The sequence below is a fragment of the Monosiga brevicollis genome, genomic scaffold (assembly GCF_000002865.3).
Source record: "Monosiga brevicollis MX1 MONBRscaffold_27 genomic scaffold, whole genome shotgun sequence".
NCBI lineage: Eukaryota > Choanoflagellata > Craspedida > Salpingoecidae > Monosiga > Monosiga brevicollis.
In genome coordinates, this window is record NW_001865064.1 from 398,262 (window position 1) to 424,472 (window position 26,211).

The 26,211-nt window shown below is 54.7% G+C and overlaps 4 protein-coding genes across 4 annotated transcripts in view; 3 read left to right on the plus strand and 1 right to left on the minus strand.

The window, feature by feature from the left end:
* Positions 1-806, plus strand: part of MONBRDRAFT_28602 (uncharacterized protein) — a gene marked incomplete at both ends in the record, with an annotated part of 7,578 nt that extends 6,772 nt beyond the window's left edge. Inside the window, one exon of the mRNA XM_001748987.1 lies at positions 111-806. Coding sequence (XP_001749039.1) covers positions 111-806 — 696 coding nt within the window. The remainder of the gene's footprint in view (positions 1-110) is intronic.
* A 706-nt stretch (positions 807-1,512) lies between these two features.
* On the minus strand, positions 1,513-18,011 carry MONBRDRAFT_28603 (uncharacterized protein; the record flags this gene model as incomplete). Its single annotated transcript, XM_001749046.1, has 24 exons — positions 1,513-1,647; positions 1,688-1,691; positions 1,790-1,870; positions 2,012-2,064; positions 2,173-2,365; positions 2,521-10,614; positions 10,823-10,953; positions 10,981-11,083; positions 11,237-11,400; positions 11,515-12,151; positions 12,198-12,584; positions 12,621-13,215; positions 13,254-13,419; positions 13,891-14,313; positions 14,468-14,603; positions 14,685-14,808; positions 14,920-15,083; positions 15,183-15,567; positions 15,717-15,859; positions 16,003-16,189; positions 16,294-16,597; positions 16,722-16,852; positions 17,039-17,158; positions 17,288-18,011. The coding sequence occupies 24 exons, from the start codon at positions 18,009-18,011 to the stop codon at positions 1,513-1,515; spliced, it is 13,584 nt and encodes a 4,527-aa protein (XP_001749098.1).
* Positions 18,012-18,500: 489 nt separating this feature from the next.
* MONBRDRAFT_33944 (uncharacterized protein) lies at positions 18,501-21,631 on the plus strand (the record flags this gene model as incomplete). Its single annotated transcript, XM_001748988.1, has 10 exons — positions 18,501-18,858; positions 19,175-19,548; positions 19,646-19,693; positions 19,779-19,837; positions 19,941-20,010; positions 20,098-20,170; positions 20,262-20,597; positions 20,748-20,848; positions 20,983-21,174; positions 21,283-21,631. 10 exons carry the CDS (start codon positions 18,501-18,503, stop codon positions 21,460-21,462), a joined length of 1,791 nt encoding a protein of 596 aa, XP_001749040.1. The 3' UTR covers positions 21,463-21,631.
* Positions 21,632-23,333: 1,702 nt separating this feature from the next.
* MONBRDRAFT_28605 (uncharacterized protein) lies at positions 23,334-24,987 on the plus strand (the record flags this gene model as incomplete). The annotated part of the gene is made up of 3 exons (XM_001748989.1): positions 23,334-23,574; positions 23,649-23,894; positions 24,515-24,987. The coding sequence occupies 3 exons, from the start codon at positions 23,334-23,336 to the stop codon at positions 24,985-24,987; spliced, it is 960 nt and encodes a 319-aa protein (XP_001749041.1).
* Between the last annotated feature and the right edge of the window lie 1,224 nt (positions 24,988-26,211).

Below are 26,211 nucleotides of genomic sequence, written 5' to 3' on the forward strand. Positions count from 1 at the left end.
ACCAAAAAAAGCAACAACAAAAAAACACACAAAAAGTAAACAAGAAAGCTTGCTGTTGCCCAAGCTGTGGTGGTGCTGATGCTCCTCGCTCCTTACTCCTCATTTTTCAGGACCCAAATGGTGCCAATGACATGAGCGAGAGCAAGCGTAGTGTGAAAGTCGAACCTCTTGATGAGGGTAAGGAAGAAGTTTTTGAAACGGAACTACCCACGGCACCCCCGCCTCTCAGTCCGCGCGAGGAGCGTCGGAGCACACGTATTATGCGACGCCTGACCTTTTGGGGCCGTAAAGGCAAAGATGGCAAGAGCACCGGTGAACCGGGCTCAGGAAGCCAGGAGCATCTGAACGATCTTGGCGACGCCAGCCGAACACCGCCCTTTACCACAGACGTGGACACAGATGACGATGAGCAGGAGCCAGCGCGCGAACGCAATCGCGTTCGGGATCGATCTGCGTCAGGCGGGAGCTCGTTGCGCCCCCCACAACGGAGGTTATTTCAGGTGTTGTTCCCCAATGGCTCCTCGTCACAGGTCTCGGTTCTTCCGGGACTGGACCTGCAAGCAGTACTACGAGACGCTTTTGTGCGTCATGGCATTTCGTTGGATTCGCACCGCGTGGTTGTGGCCGCCAATGCAGGTGAATTGGAGGTGGCGCTGGATCGCGATAGTTCCGACTTTGAAGGACTGGAACTTCGAGTGCAGAACGTGGACGAGGAGCCAGAGGCTGAGCAAACCAAAATATCCTATGTGCGAAGCGTCTCCAGTGGGTCAGCCCACAGTGTTGATGCTGAGGTGTCATTTGTGTGAAACGAGGCAGATCTGTCGGCCTTGGGCACGAGCGGCCTGAGATGTGCTTGTTGATAATGTGTCGTGTGCATGACCGCGTGCACACTGTCCATGTATGGGTGTCTGTTGACGTTTTGTGGCTGCAGTCAGTAGTGCCATAGTCTTCCATAGCCATCGAGACGTCAAATTCCACTCCATGCATCGGCCTTAACGTTTTCTTTGTGGCTACTCCATTTGGTGTTTTTTCTCCTGCTTGATTTATGTCCTTTTTCCCTTTCTCGTGTTTTGTTTTTGATTTCTGCTATTTGGTTTGTGACGCGGACTGTCCATAATCACAATCTACGATTCCCTTCAATTCGATGGTGCTGTCAACTTCTACAGCTCGTATCGCCAATCAGCGGCTTTGAGCTTGGCCAAAACAGCCGTAAAGCAGAATTCGTATTGCTGAAGTGTTTGCACCAATCGAGCGCGTTGCTCGCGCAAGTGCCGCAAAATGGCTGCTGCCTCAGGAATGCGCTGCGTGGAGAATGATAAACGGACGTTTCATGAGTCTGGCTCGCAAACTCTGCATAATTTCGTCTACAGATGTTACTCACCTTGCGTCTCAAGATGGCTAGCATGGCCATGGTTTGCACAACCACACCAGTACGCCCGATGCCAGCTGAACAATGCACGAGTGTGTACATGTTACGAGGGTGCGCGGCGCGCAACGACTCAACTTGATCAATCAGCGCCAAAAAGCGATCAACGTCTGGTACGCCACTGTAGTTGGAAAGAAATCACAGCAAACACAGCAAAAACGCAATGAGATGAGCTCCATCCTCGACCTGAATCCGGGCAACACCGCCGGCTTGTCGAGCAACTGTGGCATTATGCATGGAAGGTGATGTGATAAAACGTACTGGTCTGGCCAGCCCAAATATTGCACGTGTGTGACATGCCGGCGCTCGTTGGTCAGACGATGAATCAGCGTCAACTCTGTCGTCAAAATGACTCGGTCGTACGGGTCGTCGCTTGTTTGCGATACAAACTCGACGACAAAACTAGGAGTCTTGAGGCCGCCTTGGTCTGATGAGGGCCAGTACCTGCGCCACAAGCCCACCCCCCCCAAAAAGCGTGCAATGAATTCAACCACATTTGGAATTGAAAGCGCGCGTGTCTTTACAACAGGTAGCAATTGGTCAAGAAGGTGAAAGGGATGCAAGTAAGAAGAAAACCCAACTTACGGCGCGCACTTGCTCCGACCGTCCTCCTGCAGCTTGGCCACCATAACGATCACCTAGCGAGTAAAAACAAGGCAGATAAGATAAGAATGAAACAGTGTCATGCAGCAACTAGGTGGCTTGGGGTGAATAAAAGGCGTGGAAGAGGCCGGGGCATGCCGTACTCGAACATCGTTTTCCCAAATCAGCTGCCAGTGATCGTCCACCGTCTGAGAGGTGGGTCCCTGAGCACAGATAAAGTAGAAAGGGGCCTCCTCGTTGGGAAACGTCACGTAGTTGGCGTTGATGTAGTCTGACCCAGTGATGCCACGTCGCAACTTGACGCGGGTATCATCGTAAGCCAAAATATCCGTATATCTATCGATGTTGGCGGCATTGAAATTCGATTGACATGTGAGTGCGTTTATGAAAAAAATGCAGCAAACCGACACGGGCACACGAGCTTCCGATGCAGAGCCCCACGGGAGGGTTCTGTGCAGTTTAGGATTACAGACTCGCAAATTGAGACAAACCGATTTTTTGTCGAGTTTCGTCGGCTGGAGCTGAACGAGCCACCCTGTCGCTCCCTGAAAATTGAGTCATACGTATTGGCCGCCTCCTTTCGCTGCTCAGTCAAGTGATCGAGCTGGGCCTGCCGCACATCCTTGCCCTTGGCCACAGAGGCCACGTCCAGACTGCCAACGGCCTCGGGTGCCACCCGGGCTACATACGGCTGAGGAGGTAGATCCTCGTTGAACTTGACTTTTCGTGGATCACACAAAATTCCGTGCCGAGGGGCCGCGGCAAAATACCAGTAACCATCAACAGTGCCATTGTTCAAACCGTTTGCTGTGTCAAGCTCAACACCGCACCGAGCACCGGGCTTGGTCGCATGCAGGCCAAAATATCGTAGAGTACCCCAACCATAGCCCAGCACATACACGCGGCTGCCCACGTGTTCGGGGCCTACACCCAGGGACACGTCTTCCACACCAACAACGCCCGTGTCTGGCGCCGCGTCGTAGTCAATCTGAACCTGAGTTTCCGTCTCTGAAAAGGATACAGAGTTGCGGGTGCGCCCATAGCGTCCTGGCTCTCGCGTAGCAACGGATGTTTCCAAGGAAGCCGGCTCATCAAAGGTCGCATCGTAGGATTTGCCCCCTGTGTGGGCCATGGGAATGCCTGCATCGTCTGGGTTGGTGATGTCGTGCGTTTGTTGCCGACGCTTGCGCCGTCTCAGCACGACAACCAACACCACCAGCAGCACGATAACAGCAACTGCCACGACTGGGCCGACTATCAAGCTCATTCCAGCTGCGCCGGACGAGCCCGTAGAGGCATCACCAGAGCCCGGAGCGCATTCTCGATCTGATGTCAGAGTTGGAGCTGTGGCCTCGTGCTCACCTTCGGAGCAAGTGCTTACCGCAATGCATACTGCATCGCTTGTAGCCGTGGCTGCTTGTGCCTCGTATGTTGAACCCGCCTCGCACACAGTTGCGTTGGCGCAGATGCGGTCCGTTGTCACAGTGGGCGCCATCTCGGCATACTCAAAAGGCGCGCACTGCGTCAGGTTGACGCACTGTCGATCGCTGCTGGCCCCGGGTGCCACAACCTCGTACTCTCCTGTCACGCACATGGTTACGTTCTGGCACATGCGATCTGAGGTGGGTGTAGCAGAGCGAGCCTCAAACTCGCCCTCCGTGCACGTAGTAAGCCAGGCACACACACGATCCGACGTTCGCGTGGCTAATGTTTCTTCAAAGGCGTGCGTCGCATTGCACACCGTCAGCCGAGAACACGTGGCGTCGCTGGTGGGGGAGGCAGCTCGCGTTAGGTACTCTGTCTCCTCGCACTGTGTGGCTCTCGTGCAGACGCGATTGCTCGTGGGAGTCGGTGCGATGGACTGGTACTCCAAGGCAGTACAGGCCGTGAGGCCCAGACACAGGGCCTGGGTCACATTCTCATATTCCAACCCCGGGACGCAATTCAGGTTGCAGCTGGTCACGTTGACACCGTTTTCATAGATTTGATGTGGGTAGTAACCTGCGTCACTGCCCAACACCACGTTCACCGGGGTGGTTGTTCTTAAGTTATAAGAGAACTCGAGTTGCGTCTGTTCAGCACCGGCTCGCACCGGCCCGCTGAGCAGTTGCACCACAAGCGAACCTGCAGCATCAGCCTGTTGGTTGATAAATACGTATGAAAGCGCAAAGGCGCTCTCATTGAGCAAAAATCCCGGAACAGCGACCGTAAATTCGTTCTCGTCTTCGTCGGAGCGCTGCCCTTCCCAGACAAACCCGCTCTCGTGGGCAGTTATCAAGCCTGCAAACAGCGTAGGATTGGACGCGGCGGTCGACTGCAGGCCCTGCGGGTCTGGGATAGCTCGGCGAAAATCAAACAACAGCGCCGTAGCGCCAAGGCTCACGTCCAGCGCTGCGAGCCGTACACCAAACGTAGCCAGACAATCGGGCCCGGCCCGGCCAACCGTACGGTAGACGTCCTCGACCAGGCGACCGAGTCCAGCAAGAGCATTGAGCTGTGCCGCCACGTCCCGAATGGTTACCATGCCGTCGCCGTTGGCATCCAAGCCTCGACCCGCATTGCTGTTGTTGGCCAGTAGCTGCAGAATTTGTTGGCCCCGCGGTGACGCAAACTCGGTGAGCGCCTCGACAGCGTAAAACAAAGTCAACTGCGCGTCGGCCACATCAAAAACGCAATCGCCATCGACATCAAAAGGCGAGCATTGATCCTCCATGCCAGGTTCAACTCGCCGCACTCGCTCCTCCACAGCCACAGCCTCGCTGTTCCGCAATACCCGCGGGCTGCGTCGACGACTGGAGCTGGAAGGGGCGACAAAGACAGGCGTGGCGGCCACAGCGGCACGTGGTGTTGTTGCACCAATCGTGGCGGCGGGCACGGATTTATCCTTGAGCGTCTGGATGTCCACGTTAAGGGGATTTGTCGGCACCGCAAGCAGCTGGAGCGTGATGGTAAATAGTGGCACGGCACTGCCCGTGGCGGCGCCCTCGAGCAAGCCGGCCACACTGACGCTAGATTCCCCGACATTTGAGGAGAAGCGGCCTTCAGCATAAAGCGAATCCACGCTTCTGACAACGGCCATCCCAACAGGCACCTGCACGCTCAGAGCAAAGGCACCAAGGTCTTGCGCGCCCACATTGGCAGAGAACGCAAGCTGCACCGTATCGCCAGGTTGTGCTTCAATCACGCTGCTCCCCTCGATGTCAGCAAGACCTGCGTCCACGTCCCCAACAGCAGGGGCAAGGTTGACGGTACATGGGAGAGTTGTGTCGACGCTTGCACCGTTGACACCGGGCGCTGAGACCACCAGCGTTGCTCGTCCGTTACGCCGTACGACACTCTCGCCGGTTAAGGTGTCGACAAACAGGATGTCCGAGTCCAAGCTTGAAAAAGACAGCAAGCCCGGAACAGGCGCTTCAAAGCTGGTGCTCGCCAGCAAATCTGCCCGATACGTGCCGTCGGAGAAATGCACGATGCCTTGTGGGATAAAGGCTCCATGATCAGCAGTACCGATTAGCTCGGTTAACGTCAAACTTACCACGGCCTGCGCATCGCCATTGAGGGGCTGCAGATTCAAGTTGGTGATATTTGTCACCATCACGCCGCTGCGGGGGTCAAAAAAGAGTTCTGGCGAGGTGGCATTGAGGTCAAAAAAGCCCGCGGATAAAATCACCGAGCCAGCGGTCTGAGGCACAATGCGATCGTTTGAGGGAAGCGTGGCTGAAGGTGCGTCATCTGGCAAGCCAGAGGTCGTTGATAAAGAGGCAGTCACAACAGTTGGACTGAGCTCTGTGTTGGTGTTGTCGCTCAAGCTAAGCCAATAACGCACTGTCAAGGGCTGATATGTTGGAGTGCTTGCGCCCAAGTATAGGGCGGCGGTGGTTGTGGGATTGAACACCTCCCCATACGTGCCAACTGCCACAGTAAGCGCCGTGCCGGTCACTACATTCACGCTCCATCGTCCTTCGACTTCCCCGTGCAAGGAAGACGTGAAGCGGAGGGTAATGTTCGCAACTCCGCCTGCACGACCCACGATCGCAACCCGTCCGTTACTTAAAACCTGCACACTGACTCGTGCCGCTGGCTCGACCCATGCAGACAGTGAGCCGGCCAGAGCAGCTGAGGATAGAACCTGGCCGTCTTCGAGGGTCACACGGGGTTCAAGAACGGCGGTTGAGGGCAAGATGGTGGCGGCAGCACCATTGGCGGGTGCCAAGCGAGCTGGAAGGTCAAGTGCATTGATTGACAACCTAGCAGCTCGCAAGAGTGCGACGGGGATGCTAACATTGCGAGCAGGCAGGCGCGTTGCGTCACAGCTATTACGAAGTTGAGCTGTGACTACAGGAGCTGATCCGTTGGCCGCGGCGATCGCGCGCACTTGATTATCATTCTCAAGCACCAGAACTGCTGGATCCTGAAGATCAAACGTGAGCCCATCCACGGCACTCACAACCTCTGTCGTGTTGTCCTCAAACACCACCTGGGCCGCCAGCGTCAAACGATCAGTTGTCGTTTTCAGCGCATTGACGAGGCGTTGAATGTGCAGCTCATATCGACTGATCGATCCCGGGGTTTCACTGGGTACTGACAGGGTCAACGCCGATAATGGCATAACATCAAGTTGCGCCACGTATGCTGCAGATAGAGACACGGTCAGCGAGTTCTGGCTGACGATTTGGGCACTGACAGGATTCACCATGGTCAAGGTGTAGTTGCCAGCCGTGGTGGGCTGGAAACGGAGACCCACACCACGCTCAGACGAGCGAGACGCAACCATATTGACCGGGCCTTGGGCGGCCACAATGTCCGCCGGCACCATGGCTGTCACATCCAAATGGTCCATGCGTGCCGGAGATTCAAACTCTGCAACCACGCTGAGCTCAACCGCTTGGAATCGAGGCTGGCAGGTGGCCCCGGCTTCCCAATTGGCGACGCGGTGGCTTACGGATCGCGAGAGACGCAACGCATACGATCTGGCCACAGCCCACACCATGGCGTGACTGGCCATAACATTAGACCCACGCACGCGAAACTCAACCATGGTGCTCGTGGTCAAAAGTCCAGCCAGAGCGGCAGCCTCGCACCCAGAAGCGAGCAAAGTTTCGCTTGCCCACCACGTGCATTCCAAGCCTGTGCTTTCGGACGGCGTTGACGAGATGGTCGACGCATCCAAGAGCACCCAGCTGGAGTTTTGGTATAATGCCCAAAGCTGTAAAGCGCCACGCTGCAGCAAGGCGCCTCCAATCGACGTGAGATCAAACACATGTGAGGCAGGCTGTTGAATGGCCAGTGCAGCTGGTTGCTCGCTGCCACTCAGAAACAGCAAAGGCCTATTTGGCACACGCCCGCGTGTGGCCGTCGTCCAAGCTCCATTTGCCAAATTGAGCGCGGTCTGCTGCTCATCTAGCAATTCAACAAGCGATAGAGAAAAGGCTATAGTAGCATCAATCGGAACGATTGTAGCCACCCGAGCATGAAGGGTTGCAAGCAACGCCTCGTTGGCACCTGCCGTTGCGTCCGGGCGCAATGTGTACCCCATGGCTGCAACTGATTCTTGCAACGTGAAGGTGCCAACCCAGCGCGCCGAATCGGCGGTCACGGAAGTCAGCACAAGGTCTGAGCTGTTCACAGACGCCACCAAACGATAGCCTGCCGGATTGAAAGGGAGCTCGTGCGTAATGGGTATTGACACGAGCTCGCCCGGGTACAAGGTGCGATGCGGTAACCAAGCCACAGCCGCATCACCCCGAAGCTCAACGGAGGCATGCCTTGCCACGAGCAGGTCCGTTGCTCCCAACACCACACCCCCAAAGCTGGCAGTCACGTTTAAGGTGGCAATGACGCCAGGGGGCAGTACCGAAACGCTTGCACCAAAACTCAAAGTCACGCGACACCGTGAAGCAGACTCGACGATGCATGAGGCAGAGGTCAGTCGTTTGCCAGGCTCAGACCACGCTTCCACAGTGATTGCGGTACCTTGTGATATTGTATGTGCCCCCTCTGCATCAGCTAAGACGACCCATAGGACGGGGTCAACCTCTTCAACGTAGGCGGGTCTTGCACGCGGGGCATGAAAGCTGGCTAAAGCTGGCAAGTGACCAGGTAAAGCAATTTCAAACGCGGTTTGTACACCAGCCACTCCAACGATGACTTGACCATCGTCGACAGCCATTACGCTGACTGTTCCGTTGACCGCGCTATCTGAACGCCATGCAAGTTCAGGTAAGGCGCCCCCCATAGCCTCGAGGTGCACCGGGAAGGAGGGTTCAAAGGTTGGCAGCCCTGAGCAAACACGGTCGCTGTAGAGCGTCGGAGGCAATAGCTCCCGTTCGTTGAGAGCACACACTGTCAAGAGCTGGCACACGCGATCTGTGGACGTGGTGGCATTGAACAGAACGTACTCCAGTGTTTCATCACAGACCGTGAGGGCAGCACATTGGGTATCACCGCTCGACGTGCAGGCGTGCTGCTCGTATTCCCCGGGCGTGCACATTGTGCAGTCAGTGCAGCTACGATCAGATGAGGCGGTAGCTTGGCGACTGACAAACTGAGAGGTGTTGCAGAGAGATACGGCCCTGCAGACGCGGTCGGAGCTATGCGTCGGTGCGTTGAGCTCATATTCGCTCAGCGAGCAATCGGGTGAGACAAGCTGGCACACCTGATCCGCAAAGGGTGTTGCGGCCTCTGCCAAAAATTGATATTGGTTTGTGGAGTTTGAGGGTTGAGCGGTGTTTCGGCGAACGCGGGCCCTTGTACGCAAGTAAGAAATGGACGGAAGTGTCGTTGGGAGGCCAAGCGCATCGGGATCAACCTGAACAACCGCACACATGATTTGTCCACCCATATTTGCGACAACGAAGCCCGTGCATTCCAAGTTGCTGTCGCAAATGGAGCTGCACTCAGTTGAGTCAACTCCAGGAAGCTCACTGATGATGTTGATACTTGAGATGTTGAAGATGGCAGGTTCTGCGATACCATCCAACGCCCCCACAAAGGCAACGGTGTAACCCTCGCCAGGTTCATTAAGGCCGGTAGGAAGGGTGGTTGGTAATGGTGGCGGTACATAGTTTGGGCTCAGCGTGGCCTCAGACGCTCTTGTCGGTTCGTAGGTTGTAGCCTCGGTGGTTGTAGCCTCGGTGGTTGTAGCCTCGGTAGTCGTGGCGTCAGGGGTCGTGGTCGTGGCTTCTAAAGTCGTAGCCTCGGTGGTTGTAGCCTCGGTGGTTGTAGCCTCGGTGGTTGTAGCCTCGGTGGTTGTAGCCTCGGTGGTTGTAGCCTCGGTGGTTGTAGCCTCGGTGGTTGTAGCCTCGGTGGTTGTAGCCTCGGTGGTTGTAGCCTCGGTGGTTGTAGCCTCGGTGGTTGTAGCCTCGGTGGTTGTAGCCTCGGTGGTTGTAGCCTCGGTGGTTGTAGCCTCGGTGGTTGTAGCCTCGGTGGTTGTAGCCCCGGTGGTCGTGGCCTCGGTGGTTGTAGCCTCGGTGGTTGTAGCCTCGGTGGTTGTAGCCCCGGTGGTTGTAGCCCCGGTGGTTGTAGCCCCGGTGGTCGTGGCGTCAGGGGTCGTGTTCGTGGCTTCTAAAGTCGTAGGCTCGGTGGTTGTAGCCTCGATGGTCGTAGCCTCGGTGGTTGTAGCCTCGGTGGTTGTAGCCCCGGTGGTCGTGGCCTCGGTGGTTGTAGCCTCGGTGGTTGTAGCCTCGGTGGTTGTAGCCTCGGTGGTTGTAGCCTCGGTGGTTGTAGCCCCGGTGGTTGTAGCCCCGGTGGTCGTGGCGTCAGGGGTCGTGGTCGTGGCTTCTAAAGTCGTAGGCTCGGTGGTTGTAGCCTCGATGGTCGTAGCCTCAGTTGTCGTGGCTTTGGTGGTCGTGGCTTCGGTGGTCGTGGCTTTGGTGGTCGTGGCTTCTGTAGTCGTAGGCTCGGTGGTCGTGGCTTCTGTAGTCGTAGGCTCGGCGGTGCTAGCCTCGGTGGTCGTAGCCTCGATGGTCGTGGCCTCGGTATTCATAGCCTCAGTGGTCATAGCTTCGGAGGTCGTGGCCTGTCGGGTTGTGCTGGGTGACCAGATGATTGTAGACGTTTGTGTTGATGACTGGGATGAAGGTGTCTTTGACGTCGGAGCTGTTGATATCAAAGTACTTGTCACCCATGAACCTGAACTATCGTCGTCGTCGTTGTCGTCGTCATTCGTGGCACGGCTTGTCCCGGGCGCTTCAGTGGTTGTAGCCATTGGCTCCAACGATGCGACAAATGATGACATGTTGACTGTCACTGCTACGCTGCCGCGTAACACTTCTGTTTGAATCATCGCAAGCGCATCTGGCAAGCCGTAAACTTGCACCGCACCTCCACGATGAAAAACAAAATCACCCATGCCCGTTGCGTCGATACCAAGCAAACTAAAGGTTTGATCAAGACTCGCCACAGCTTCCTCCAAGCGCAAGCTCGTCCATGGAGCGCCAAGAGCCGAGGCAAAGTTTGGACCAAAATACAGGGTGAGGGAGCTTTGCTCAATAAAGTAGATGCATGGTGACACAGCCTCGCACTGACGATCCGAGGTGATGGAAGGGGCATGGGACTCGAATGTCATGATGCCATCACACGGAGCTCTAACCAGAGCGCAAGTGCGATCGCTGCTGGGTGTCGCTGCTTTTACCTGATACGTCGAGATGCCATCGCAGAAGGTCAATGGCACACACACGCGATCAGAGGTGGGTGAAGGTGCACTTTCTTGATATTGATGCTGGTCACATATGGTCAACTGCTGGCAAGTTCCATTGGCAGCTTGAAACTCATCGTCAGCGCAGAGCACCACACTGGTTGATGTAGATGTGGACGTTGAGACTGACGTTGAAGTGGAGGTTGAGGTTGAAGAAGAGGTTGCAGTTGAAGAAGAAGTCGCAGTTGAAGTCGAGGTCGACGTGGAGGTCTGCGTACTCGTGGAAGTGCTTGAAGACAAGGAACTAGACGTAGACGTGCTTGTCGAAGACACAGAGGTCGAGGTCGATGTAGATGTGGACGTCGTTGTTGAAGTGCTTGAAGACTCGAGCATGGCTGGATTGAATGTCGCCGGGCTGGCTGCGAGAATGAAGCCGCGAGAATCGACCAGAGTGTACGCGTGCTGAAAGACTGCATCGCTATAAAAGAAGCCACACCGCGAGCAATCAGCATTTATGCAGCTGAGCCGGGAAGCTCGGAGAAGATTGCGGCTTTGAGGGAGGTGACACATACCGAAGAACACGAAACGCCTGCGAAGAAGCAACCGATGCACGGACGATGATGGACCCGGGCTCGACTTCTAAAATGGCAACTTGACTGCCAAACTCATTGCCTAGCAGGGTGTACGTAAATTCTTGCAGCTCCAAGATGAGTCTCGAGGGATCTGCACCAACGACCTGTGCAAATGCAAAAGTGAAAGTCAGAACAGGCCAGTCAAGGCTGGAACGATGAGAATCAAAGGAGGACTTGACCACACCAAGCAAAGCACATCATGATCTTAAGGCCCTCACCTCCTCGTAGTTGTTGGGAAACATCCACGAAACGTCAATGCCGTCAACAAATGCGGTGGGCAAAACCATTGGTGTTGTTGGCAATGCACTTGTTGAATTTGTGGTCTCCAAAGGCAGGGTCGTGGTAACCGCCGTAGTCGTTGAGCGGCGGAGAGTAGAGCTAAACTCCCCCGACCCGCCATCATCGGTTGTGACTTGGGATGAGGTCGTCATTGAGGAGGTTGATGATGACGCAGTCGTCGAAGTGGAAACCGCTAGAGTTGATGAGGATGACATTTGTGGAGTTGAGGTGTCAGTCGATGTGCTTGAGGAATGCGAGACAGTGGTTGACTCAAGCGTTCCCGAGCCATCGTCCCCGTGCACCGTGGTAGATGCAGTCGAAGTCGTCACAGTGTCACTCGTTGTACGTGTTGTCAAATCCCCTGATGTTGAGCGACGAGTCGTCGAATGACTGGAACCAGAAGTAGTGGGCAAAGTAACTGTCTCTGGTTGAGTCGTGGGCTGAGAAAGGGTTGAGGTGGCTTGCTGCGGTGTGCTCGCAAGAGTAGTGATGTTGGACGCAGGGCTGGTACTCTGCCCAATAGTCGAGGTCGATGTTGTTGATGCATCACCCGACGTGGAAAAGAAGCTTGTCGAACTATTGTCTGGGACAGAAGACGAAGAGGTCATTTGAGCGGTGGGACTAGTGGGTAAAGAAGTGCTGCTCGGTGACGGGGTCTGCGTGGTGGTCGAGTCTCGCGGGTTGGTGGATGAAGCAGTATAGGCGTTTGTGCTTGATGATGCCGGTGAGGTAGATAAAGGCGTTTTTGAAGAAGCAATCGTCGTGGTTGCATTGCTCATTGATGTGGTGCCTGAAGCGGTGGTGCTTGATGACGACGAAGCTTGGCTGGTGACGATAAATGTCGTGCTGGGCGACTCTGATTGAGATGAGGGCATGGTTGTGTTGTCCCAAACAGAGGTTGAGGTGCTGGAAATGGAAGAGGATGCTGTGCTTGATGTACTTGTGGGACTTGCTTGCGTGTTTGTAGTCGTCTCTGGGACTGTCGTTGTGCTTGCGAGTGTTGTTGTGACTTCCTCAGTAGAGGAAGACACGCTGCTGGGCCCACTGGAGGATGTCGGCGTGCTTGAAGTGAAGGCTGTGGTCGTTGCACCAGACGCCACTGCAGATGTAGATGAAGGTTGACTGGTGGTCGGTTCTAAGGACGTGGCCATGGTTGTAGTCGTTGGGTTTGAAGGTGGCACCGCCGTCGATGCTGATGCCGATGTGGATGCAGCTGTGGTTGTTGCTAGAGTCGTTGCGAATGTGGTCCGTGTTACTGTCGATGTTGGCGCGGTAACAGACGTCGTCATTGGTGTTTCCGGTGTGTCCACTGGTGTTGAAGACGTCGTTAGAGGAGCCGTGATTGTGCTTGACGTGGACGTGGTGGACGAGGCTGCAGTCGTGTGCGTGGGCGCAATGGAAGTTGTGAGCATGGTAGACGTAGTCCCTGTCGTCGACGTAGTCATTGTCGTCGACGTGGTCCTTGTTGTAGACGTGGTCCTTGTTGTAGACGTGGTCCTTGTTGTAGACGTGGTCCTTGTTGTAGACGTGGTCATTGTCGTCGACGTGGTAGACGTTGTCGTCGTGGTGGTGGGAACCGTGGATGTGGTTGTATCGGTTAGGCAAACGCGATCTGAGCTGGCGGTGGGCGCGGCCACTTCCTGTTCAGGACATGAGGCCCGAACCGCTTGGCACTCACGGTCGGAGGTGGCCGTTGCCTGAACGCTCTCATATTCGACAGCTGGAGGCTGCCAAGTTGAGGTCCCATTCACGTTGGCACAAAGGCGGCCGTAGAAGGCTTGGCCCACCTCGACATGACCCGGGGCCACGGCACAACTGGAGAAGCACAAACTCAGATACAAATACTGCGAGTTTCGACATAGGGTACAGTATGCCTCCCCTTCGCCAACAATGCAAGCTTGGCAGTTGGCAGGACAACCGCAACTACTGCCCATGCAGCTTTGCCTACACGTGGTCAATCGCTCACACACAGCGTTGGAGGATGGGGTGGCAGAGACAAGCTCGTACTCGCTATCTGAGCAGTTGGTGATGGGCCGGCACACAGTATCAGCTTGCAGCGTGCAAGCTTGTGCAGCATAATAGCCGGAGGGGCAGATCGAACAGGGGGTACATTGGGTATCCGTGTTGGGTCTACACGCCTCAATCTGATAAGTTTCTCCCAACACGCAAGAGGAACAGGTTGTGCAGCGGGCATCTGACGTGGCCGTGCAAGCGCTGCTCACAAACTCGTCATTGCCACAAGTGTGACACCCATCACATTCCGCATCGGCATTGATCGTACACGCTCGGCGTTGAAAGTGATTGGCTGGGCATACAGTGCAATTGTCGCACAGGCGATCTGCGGTGCTGCGCGGCGGAATAACCTCATATGTTTGGCCGGCCACACAAGAGCTGACGTCGCGACAGTCGCGATCACTGGTGCTCGTGGGTGCAGCATGCTGGTACTGATTTGAACTGCATGAAGTCACGACCTTGCATTGGCGATCGGTGGTTGGGGTTGGAGCAGACGCCTCGTAGTAGTTGATGAAGCAGGGCGTGTGCACTTGGCAGATGGCATCAGAGGTGGCTGTTGCTGGTGACCGTAGAAACTCAGTCTGGAGTGCCTCAAACTGGGACATTGGAATGGACTCATTGTAGGGCACGCACTCCCGATTGAAATTGCCCGATCCAAGCTCGATGTACCCTTCAAAGGCGCTACAATCATCGTAACATCGGCCCTCGTATAAATAATGCCCGTTCTACGAGATATGCCCCAAAAAAAAAAAAAAGAAAAAAAAAAAAAGAAAGAAAAAAACCTGATGAGAGCAAAACGAGAAAGGGGCCTGTGGGCCTGAAACGTGTGCATAGGCATGCCAGGTTGTCTCCAGCATGCATGGTATACCATGAACAGACCTTGCACTTGGTGCAGAAGGAGGCTGCGCCGCGCAAATTGCACGAATGGCACTCTGCACTGCATTGGCAGGCATGACCATAGGCATCCACGCGTGCAACACAAGCTGTGCTACACAGCTGAACATCACGGCAGGCTCTGCATGTTGTGATCACAAGCAAGTCAGACAAAATGATCACCAACATGGCTCAAGCGATTGATCAATGTTGTTTTACGTACTGGGCAGAAGTTGGGGTGGGAGGAGCAGTTTGGTATTCGCCGTCACCGCAGGTCACGTTGACGCACTGTTGGTCGGTAGAGGCGGTCGGGGCCACGGCTTCTGTTTCCAGATACAGCCGGCAGTCTGCGGATTGATGGCAGGAGAGTTCAGGTTAGAGGGAGATTGGAAGGTTCATGCACACTTGCAAGGCAAAGCGTGCTTAATGCAGCACAGACTTGCCCGTTACGGGGGTACATTGACGGTCGGTGGTCGTCGTTGGCGCAGCGGTTTCGTAGGTGTCCTTTGTGCAATTAGAGACGGGTAAACAGACCCGATCGTGTTCACCAGTGCAAGTACTGTTTTCAAACTCGGTGGGTGCGCAGGTCTGGCAGCGTGCGCAAACAGTATCAGCCGTGGCACTGCAAGCTGTGCGAGCATAGAGATCAGCGACAGCCGGGCAGACACTGCAGCTGGCACATTGCCGCGCTGACGTAGGGGTAGGGGCCCTGGTTTCGTACTCGGTCATGGTGCAGTTGATCTGAGTTCGACAAACACGATTTGAAGTGGGCGTGGGAGCCAACAGTTCCCACTCATGATTGCTACACGTGCGAAGTGCCACGCAGATGCGATCGGTGGTGGGAGATGCGGGCACTATCTCAAAGCGTGACTGGCCGCACACAGTATATGGGGTGCACATCCGGTTGGTGGTGGCTGTCGGGGCGGCCAGTTGATATTCCCAGCTGTTGTTGCAGGCAGGACGAAGCAACAAGCACGTGCGATCAGAGGTTGCAGTCGGGGGCTGAACTTGATACTGTGTCGTCTCATCACACACGGAGATTGCTTCGCAAACTCGGTTTGTGGAGGGTGTCGGTGCCTCCACCTCGAATTGTTGCGTGCTGCACTCTGTAGGAGGTGGAATCATGAGTGAGGGTGGTTTGACTTTGCTGTAGATCTAATTGGCTCCCTTTCCCCAGCCACACAATCAAGAGGCAAGCATGCACGCCATCCCGCCACTGCCTTGTCGAGGGTGTAGCTGTACGAGTTGCACGTACCATTGAGAGCAGTGCATTGCCGATCAGAAGTAATCGTTGGAGCGACTTCCTCAATCTGGTCGCTATCGCAGGCAGCGCTTGTGTTGACGCAGGCCAAGTTGGCAGCCAAATACTGGAATGATGCACAATTGGGCTCAACGCAGCTAGGTAAACAGAGAAAATGATGAAATCAAAAAAGCATGGCAAAAGCATCAGCTACCCACGAAACTGCAGCAAAGAAGCTTAGCATCAAGAATGATCTGCTGGAGAAGGAAGATGCGCCTTGAGCATTTTTGTCAGCACGTACAGGCGGTCTGAGGTCTGCGTAGGGGTGCGCATTTCCAACTCTGAACCAGAACACGAGGGTGAGAAGGAAGCACACACGACATCTGAGGAGGCCGTGGGAAGAGCTGCAACGTAGGTCGAGCAGACACCGCAGAACTCAAAGGCATTGGCCGTGCCCTCGACAAAGCACCAAGCTGTACGCTCCCCGTCTGCAGGCGCGGTGGCAAGGGACATGAGCAGAAAGAGGAATGGCTCGTGTCATGGTGCATGGGAGTGAGAGCTAGACAAAGTCGTCAGGCCAGGCGCAACAAACCAGGGTTGCGGCAGTAGTTGTGACGCAAGTCGGCATTGGGGTAGAGCTCCGGCGTCACGAGGTTGGCTTGCGCAACGCTAGAGGACCAGGGCAAACATGTCTTGCCCGACGATGTCTTATTAATCTGGCCGCGATAATTGGCATTGTCACCGTCATCAAATGCGCAACCCTCGATGGAGCCGCAAAGGTCCTCGAGGGGCACGCAAATACGATCCGAGGTCGCGGTTGGTTGCCGCAGCTGGTATGTATTAGGTGAGCATGCCGTGTGGGGCAAGCAAGCCTGTGCGTCGCCAGTGGCATTCGCCTGCGTAATGCGAGGAGTCAAGACGCAAAGGAATCGGTTAGCGTTTCAAAAGCAATAAACGTGGCATTCATCCTGAGGGTGGTCAACTGAGTACAGTGGGAGGATGAAGAAACGCCAAACACACGCGATAGGTGCCTGCCGGACAGTCAGGATGAGGCTCGCAGTAGCGATTAAAGTTGCCAGCCCCCGAATTTCGCAGCGTGTTGCTGGCTTCTTGACAGTCATCGTAGCACGCTCCTTGCCAAAAGTAGCGACCTACGCAAGACCAAGACCAGACGGTGCAAATCAAAGAAGATTATAAGATTTTGAGAAAGAGGATTGTTTAGCAGACCAAGCGGGCAGCGTCAAGCTGTGAAGGGATGGCCAACAGATGACAGGCCGATGCGGTGGTGATGGGGACGAGTGGGGCGTTATAGCAAGAGAAGGCAGACGACCAAGTACCATTTTTGCACTGGGTGCATGTCGCAGAGTCATCCTCGTAAATGAGGCAAGAGTAGCACTGATAGGGACATTGACATGATGTCCCTGCTGTTGTGGCAAACCCGATGCATGTTGTAATCTCTACATGTGGGAGCAAGCGATGACATGGTGCCAGACGCAAAAGAGAATGGCATTGGATTAGCGAGGGGCAAAGGGAATGTGTGCAGCTGGACTGAACTGGGTGGGTGGCGCAAGCAAGGGTAGGCAGACCGTTGCAAAAGAGAGAACTCTCGAGGGACGTGGCATTGACGGTCGCAGCGTCAGCAATGGGGACGGGGTTGAAGGTGAGAAGGGACGCAACGTCCGACGTATCCAAGGGATCTAGAAGAAGGAGGTGAACTTGAATGTCGGCATCGACGGCCAGCTGCAAAGCGGCCTGGGTGGCGTTCAGATCATGGGGGGGCGTCGACGCTAACAGCACAATGTGCTGCTCAAGGCCGGTATCCTGGGCACTGGATGTGGCAGCGGTCAGGTGATTGGTCGCGCGGGTCACAGCTCGCTGCCAGCGACTGATGCCACCGTAGCTCTGGTCAATGCTGGCGAGTTGATCCACAAGTTGATCACTGGAAGGGAGGGGATCGGATGTGCATTGTGTGGAGACTGCACAAACAAAGTTGCTGAATTCATAAGCCTCGTAGCGCGTGGCATTGCCCCGCGCGTTGTCGGCGGCGGCGGCCAACCGAGCGACGAGCGATTTTCGTGCTGTGAACGCTGAGCTAGAGACACCGTAGGCGCCATCAATGAGAAAGACGGCATGAATGCTCACATCCTCGCACACCGGCGCTTGGCCCACAACAGTGGGCGTGCTGATGCTCGCAACAAAGAGCAGCAGCAGTAGCAGCGAGCTGAACCCCTGAAGGGCTGCTTGATAGGCCGAATGCCCGCGACTGCAGCCTAAGACCTTTGCCAAAGGCACTCGGCCAAGGCTGAACATGGTTCAGTTTGAGATCCCTATCGGACGACCTTGCCCTCGACCTCGAGGCCTTGTCGCGCGTGCGCGATTCGATCCCGCCGACAGGGAAAGCGGGGCAGGTTTGTGGAAACCATGTACATGCGCTCTGGCCAAAAGATGGCTGCCAAGACCAAGCACCACCATGAGAGGCCCGGTCGTGGCACCGAAAATCAAGAAAATCAACGCTGCGATTGGCTCACGCTGGTGACGTACTTTTAATGTGTCTGTCCCAAGAAAGAACCGAAAAAAAAAAAGTGGGGGGCCGGGGGCATTGAAAGTGCCATCTGTGGTTGTTGTCCACAACAAAACGCAGGTGATGGTGGGCGGGCTTGGGCTGTGTGATGTACTACGCCACACGCACACACAACAATGCAACTTTCCAGCCGTTTTACATGCATGCACGCACATCCAGATTTGATGACATTGATATCAACAGGTGTTTTCAACGTTTTTCCTCTCTGTCGATCTGTCATGTTCTCTTCGCTTTTCTCTTGCGCTCTTGGCCTTCAAACTCTCTCCTTCTTTCTCTCCTCTTCTCTCTCCTTCTCGCTCTCTCTCAAACTCTCTCTCAAACTCTCTGTCTCTCTCTCTCTTTCTCTCTCTCTCAAACTCTCTCTCTCCTCTTCTCTCAACTCTCTGTCTCTCTCTCTCAAACTCTCTCTCAAACTCTCCCTCTTCTCTCAACTCTCTGTCTCTCTCTCTCAAACTCTCTCTCAAACTCTCCCTCTCTCTGTCTCTCTCTCTCTCAAACTCTCTCTCTCAAACTCTCCCTCTCTCTCTCTTCTGTCTCTCTCTCTCTCTTCTCTCTCACTCTTTAGAGGGGTGACGCGTGCGGTGGATGCGTCAACGAGATGAGCCATTCGGAGGTCAGTGGCAGCTATGGGACCGGAGTTGGGCTGGGTTGACGATGTTTGTAAGGAGGGATGATGGTCAGGTCGTTTGGGGAAACGACTGCAGGGCTGATCCAGGACCTGCGGGGCATGTGCGCGACAGGCAGCTCGGCGAGAGCTGGACGGCTTTTTTCGTGGCTGTCTTCAGTTGCTGCATCAAAGTGAGTGACAGTGTGGCCTGACGCGGAAGCGAACACTAATCTGCTCGAGCCGCCACGGCTCCACCTCATCCCGGCATATGTGTCTGCATACTAGATCGGGATGCTGACTTGAACGAACTTGTGGCCCATGCCACTCGTCTCGGGCGGATACTCAAATCCGCCCCCAGTTCAGATGCAGCCACGGCTCAGCTCTTGCATGAGACCCATGCCACGGCGCTACGTGCCGGCACGGCCCAAAGCCCGGCAGCGCCAACATCCGCCTCGCCCCGCTCCTCAGACACGGCGTCCTCGCCCGCGCCCAGCGTTCATCAAGTTGGCCCTGTAGCACGTCCCCCTGTATCGCCCAGTGCCGCCTCGGGCCAAATGCCAAACTACCTTTCCCAAGCCGAGCAACAAAATAGGCAGCTCCAGCGAGCCCTGGATGCACGTGCCGCAGAGCTCCTCCGCTCCGACCGGCAAGCTATCTTGGTACGGTGCTGCAACGCCCCACTCATGCGCGCCCCCTGCTGAATAATCATTTTGGCCGTGTCGACCTTGTCTTACCTCGGTCTCACCTTCCACCTAGCTGCTTCGACAACAATTTGAAAACCTACAAAAAGCCCACCAACTACAGGTACTTGCACCATGCCTGCATTTGATCATTGTAAGCATCGTCGTTGGCTCACCATTCGGCCCACCTTTGGCCACTCGATCCATAGAATGCAAATGCACGAGCCATAGCAGACCGTGAGCAGCGACTGCGCAGCCTTGTTTATCGGTACGGCAAGGGACGCCACTTGACCCTGTCTCGACCAACCACGATCCACAACTCTGTTTGATAATGACTCACACGCAAATGTCGTTGTCACCGGACACGATAGGCAAGATGCCCCAGACGAAGAATCGGCTCAGCTGCGCGAATTAGTCATCAAGTTTGATTCCGCCAGCCAGGTACTATTTTTTCTGCCCTCATTGACATTGTACGTTACTCTCTTCTCACCGTTCATCCTTGCATTGCCTTGTCGCTGCCCCTTGTAGGAAGTGTCGGAATTGCTCTTGGCATCAGAAAAGGATCCAAATGAAGCCAATGCAAAACGCCTAGTGGGCCACGGTAAGTCCTGGGTGCTGCCGGGAGACTAGCACGCCCTGCTCATCGTCATCCCTCATTCTGATGCCCGCCTGGCCTATGCGCCTCGTGATAGCGTTCACAACTTTGCATCACCCCTTGCGACGTGCACTCAAGCACTCGCAATACCAAACTTACCAACTGTTCAATCAAGAGAAGTTACCTCCTGAAGACCTGCTGGCTTACTGTCAAAAGAGTACCCGTGCTCTTGCCGAGCAATTTTTCAAGACCTACCACTTTCTGCGGCCCCAAACCGGATGCGATCCCGCGGCTGTGCGCCAACACCGTAGCTTCTGGGCCAAGCTTTTGGCACGAGAGGACGGTCTCGACAAGATCCACGAGGACGCCGATGCGGTGGACATCATGTCCGTTGTCGAGCGTCAAATCGAGGATGTTTACTTTGACGATGCCAGTACGTTTGAGCCGCCATCTTCTCGCTCTTTTTTTTTTTTTTTTTTTTTTTTTTTTTGTGTGTGTGTGTGTGTGTGTGTGTGTGTGGGTGGGTGCCGTTTTGTTTGTCTCCACTCACTTATGGGCCCTTACGTATGCACGCGATCCGCAGTCTGGGGGGTTCTTCGCAAGGCATCAGAAGCTCAGTTGCTCGAGCAAGAGCAACATTTTCATCAGGCCACAGCTGCATATCGTGCCAGCACAGCGCGACGAGTGCGTCTTGTTGGCCATGAAAACCCATCGGCCATGCCGTTTGCGGCCAAAGCCTCTTTCTCATCATCGTTTTCATCCTTTTTTTTGTGTGTGTGTTTTGTTTTTGATTTTTTGGTTTTTCATTGGCTGCGCAGGAGGATTTGTTGCCAGAGGCCTTTCGTCTCAAAGATGCAAATGGCAACCTACAGTTGGATGCCGCGACTGCAGATTGTGCCATCGAGTTGCATCGCATGCCTATTCAAGGAGGACCACGAACCAAGGTTGAGAATTTTGCCAGCCTCCTCGAGCGTATCAGTCAACAAGTGGCCAGCATGCTCGACGAACCGGTATGTGGGGACGACTCGGACCACTTGATTGACCTGCTTTTCACGCTTCTTTTCTTATCAACCTGTACTCAATACTTTGACTTCGACTGTGGCCGAATGCATTGAAAGATCGGAGCTGAGCTTCTAGTCGATGCTCTGAAGCACGTCATCATGTATAGCGGGCGTTATGCCTTGGTGTACGAGCTCTTTGCCATCGACCGCCTTCTACCTCCCACAGAAGCCCACGGAATCTTGGGCTACACCTGCGTCACCTGGCAGATTGTACTAGCTTCGATTATTCAAAGCTGATCCCACAATAATATGAGGCGTTTGCAACCTGTTTCAATCGCGCACCGTCGTGAGTGCAAGCGCGCGCTGACGTCCGTGATGCCGCGGTGTAGTTTTTTGTCGAATCCCATCTCGCTTCGAATGCCCATCAGCTTATAATAATATACCATCACAATTAACCGACTGACCTATGAGATGCTTTTCTCTTCTTTGATTCAGACCTGGGTTTTCAAATGCACAGCCTCAGCCATTCAACGGGGTCACCCTGACTGACATGGTCAAAGACAGTGACATTGTCGTGCCACCACATGAAGAAGACAAGCGGTCGGGCGTCAACTGTTTTCACCATGGACTGGGGCAATCCTACTGCTTTTGCACACATCCAGCATCACTCCTCATGGGCTTGCTCGCTAAAACACCCCCCCCATAGGTGGTACGACGTCACACACACACACACACACACACACACACACGGAGGATAGACAGAAATGAGTTTACATGTTAGTTCAAAACGCCTGTCGTTGTAAAAATGACCGTTACGGTTTTTGCGCAAGATCGGATCCAAAAACTTTCTTTTTCTTCTTCTGCTGCCTCGCTCAACCTCAGCATGGCAGCTGGCGCGGCAGGATGGCACTTGGGCTTCCAGGGTCAAAATGGTTTGGAAAGTACAGGCCTTCATGATGGCAGGGCGGGTGGGCTGCCCGTCGAGGCAGATGACATGGATGATGAAGTAGGTTCGCCTGCGTTAATCAAAGGGTTGGGTGATGATGCTGTCCGCTCCCTCACGTGCTCGTCTCTTGGTGTGAAGGACTGCTTCCCCATATTCCCATTCCCCGACGAGACCTGTATCCCTGATACGGCATGCGATGCAGGGCCTCGACGGGAGAGCGCGTTCATGTCTGCTGTATACAACATTTCCGAGATCGCAAGAGTGTGCAAGCTGGCCATGTGGGCCGTGCGAACAGATGGCGATGTAGAGCTTCGCACCTCGATTCCTTTGGGACCAGGCGATGCTCGTCTTCGAGGAATGGATCCGACCACCGCAGAACAATTGGCGCGCTATTCGTTTTCGCCAAGGTTAATCTGACCGCCTTTTTTCCTGTGGGGGGGGTGGGGGGGCGATGGATGTGTCTGTCTGCTTGGCTTACAAGAGGGTCTCACGTTGCCCAATGGTGGACAGGTCAGGCGAGGAGAACCTTCGGGCGCTTTGTCAAGCTCGCTATCCACCTGATGACCGAGCGCTGCAAGGAAACATCACAGGGCTGGTGTGTAATGTGCCAACGGAAGACAAATCAGACAATGAAGAGATCATTGTTGCTCAGCGCCACCTCCAAACCCAAGCTTTCTTGATGCTCCTTGCTAGAAAGTAAGGAAATGCTTGACCTGCCTTCCCTCATTCTTATTCCAGTAAATATCTCACAAAGGGTCGCATTCACTAGTTTGCGCCCCTATTTGGCGTCTCTTCGCACCTGTTACACCGAACTGGAAGGTCATGTTCTTGGGCCACCACCGACGCCTGGACCTGAGGGGCAGTCAGAAGCTGAAGCGTCCGAGCTTCTGTATTATGCCGAAATGATGATCACCACTACATATCTGTATTTGCAACGAACGCGCAGTCTTCCTGCCGTGTCCTCAATTATGCCACAAAAAGGTGTCACAAAAAACCGCGTGCTGACCATAATCTATCGGACCCTTGCCGAGCTGCTGGATTGGTTTGCCGAAGATTACCCAGTTGAATATGACGCATCGGGCCATCAGCCGGCTCCCATCTGGGGAAAGGTGAGGCTTGCGAGCTGTATTATAATATTATTAGATGTAGCAACAAATCTATTGCGCATTTCACTTCTCACGCACGTTGCTTTAAGCTTGACAATGTCAAGATATGGCAACAGATGCGGCGCATGCAAAAGGCTGCTGATTTCGGCGTGACTGTTCGCGAACTCGAGGATTACCGAGCCAACGTCGCTCAAGGAAAGGCTGTGGCAAAACCTATATCTGCCGAGGCCCTCGCCTTCTTCGAGGGATACGATCTTTCCGACGTAGACGATGACGTGCTCGCTTCGTTCGTCAATGCTCCTCCCTCACGACCCCGAAAGCGAGCGCAGCGTCGTCCCCGCGCAAAGCGCCGCTCAAGTATGTTACCAAGAGGAAAAAGCACCTTGTGATTAATCGGTGCCGCATTCGGTCCTTACGTTTTTCTTCTTTAGGTTTTTTCGAAGATCAGGTTGTCTATGACACCCTTCAGCAAGTTTTACAGGAAGCAACCTTGGCTTCAATCGAGAGCGTGCGCCGTGAGGAGGAAGCGCATCGTCGCAGAGCTAAAAGGAGGCATCGCCATCAAGCATTTTTGAAGCGTTATGCAAAAGAGATGTCTCGCAGCGCCAAGGACTTACAGGCAGCAGTCGAGGATAACATGCGCAACTTACTCGCTGCCATGAAAGAGATGCAACAGAGTGCCACAGGACATGCAACAGGCCTTACAACAGGCGCAACTGGCCATGCAACAAACTATGCTCAACCAGACAGGCACAAGTAGCAACAACACGCCAGTGCCAAAGCGCAAGCGAGGAACGTCCAAGAAGTAATGAGTCACCGTGAATGATATGTCGACCGAATGCGTCAATTGACATGTGAATTTCATCGAACAATCTATCAGGACATCGGATGTTGGAAGACACATGTGATCACACCGACCAACCAGACGTATTTGATGTGCTTCGGAGCAGCGCTCTGGGCACCAAAACGCTGTGCCATCATACTTGGCATGTCGTGCCGCAGCGCGGAAGCAAGACAAGAAAATGCATCAGATGAAGAAAGAAAAAATCTGTTTCGAGCGTTTGCACATGTTAGCTTGACTCGGAGTCGTCGAAACACTTGAAACCTGCCACCAAAAGGGGAAGATCAAACAATGACCTAAGATACTAAATTTAAATTACCAACATGCAACAAGTAAGATGCGGCTGCTCTACATGCTTGTGGCCCGGTCAAAAAAACCCATCAAAACCATCTGCATCGATGTCCAACGCTCACGCGCATATGACCTGATGGCCAAGTGTGCACCAACCTGCGGCAGGCATACCAGAACGCCATGTTCAGAGCTGCCGCATCGACCTGCACTGCCGCGACCTCGTTCCCGGCGGTGCACTGAGCCCAGCTCTGCCCGACCTGGGCATTGACGTGACTGTGCGCACAGCCCAACCCCCGACCACCTCGCAAGCCTGCATCAAGGTGGGCGCTGCCCTTCGCCGAGCCGAAAAGGAGAAGCGCGACTACTACACCGGTTTCAACCATGGAAAAACTCTGATCGTCCCTGCGGCGATGACGACAACCGGTGGGTTCGCCTCCTCCTTTGTGGATCTGCTTGGTCAGCTCGCCCGCTGCGCCGAGGCCCGTGGTGTGTACCAGCCGGGGCTGGATGAGGCCTTTGTTCCTCGGTGGAAAGGTCGCTTTGCGGCGCTGGTCCATCAGATGAACGCTGACCACATCCAGCGCCACTTTGGCGGTGTCTGCCTGTGGGGATCCCTGTGTGCACCTGTCGCTCCCTAGGTGGTTCTCGTTGTGATCTTTTCATGGCTTGACTTGTATTTTTGTTTTAATTTTGCTTTGATTTTTACTGTATTTGTGTGGTATTTTTGCTGAATTTTTGTAAAGTCCTTTGTATGATGTCTTTTTCTTCTGTGATCGGTTGTCTTTTCAACCCGACACTGTCTCTTGTTGGATGTGAGCGTGCCGTGGTGTTTTTTATGTTCGTGCTGTGATGGCTTGTAGTTGTGATATGTGTGACTGCCTTTTTATGTGTCTAGTGTTTGAAATGGCCGTATCTCTGGTTATACTTGGTCGTTTTGTACGATTTTTGTTTCTATGTGCGTGATTCTTCGCGCTTGTACTTCTTGGCATGATAGGAGCCGATGAAATTGTCTTGTTCTCTTGGGGTGTTCTGCGTGCCGTCGTGATTTTGATGTCGGGGTTGCACAGCTTTGCTTTCAGCTCTGAGGTTCAAACACCTAATTTATTTATTTTGCTTGGAGGTGATTCGGCACTCGGGCGCTTAGCACCGCGGACCTGGGTCCAAGAATCCTCGCCGCCGGACTCAGTGGCCATGTCCACGGGGCAAGCAAGCGAGCAAGCGAGCGGACACGGTGGGAGCGAGGGCGCCGCCAAAACGCGGGCCGCAAGGAGCGGGGTTGCAGATTTTGTCTGACAACGTGGTTCACGCCAAGATGTCAGAAAAAAAAAAAAAAAGCCGCCGCCGCGGGCCCTGGATCCCCCCGCAACAATGACGCCGCCGTGGCCCAGGTCCACAGGACCCTTCAAGCCCTAGTGCACTCTCTAGGCTCCCAACATCAGCTCCAATCGCAGATTGCCGAGCTTGAACGCGAGATAAACGCTGCCCTTCGGCTCATCCCGGACAGGGGCCGCTCACATGGTTCGTTACGCGCGCACGAGACCCAGTCGCCTTCTCGTGACCTTGCGACCGATTTTTCTTTGCTCGCTCCCTCGCCCGCGGCGCACCCGTCTGCCCGCGATGGCGAAGTGGCTTTTGGCCTGGCCTCTAATCGCCCTCTACCCCGGCTCCCGAGAGAGCCCGTGCACGAATCGCTCTCTCACGACTCTCGTTATCGTCATGGCTATTTGAGCTCTCCCGCACATGACGATAGAGCCACCACGCCCAGGCGCTCTCCCATGGAAGCAGTGGATGCATCCCAATTTGGTGTTGCCTTTGGCACCAATGCGCCACCACGGGCCGGCTCTCGGACTCAACCACCCCAC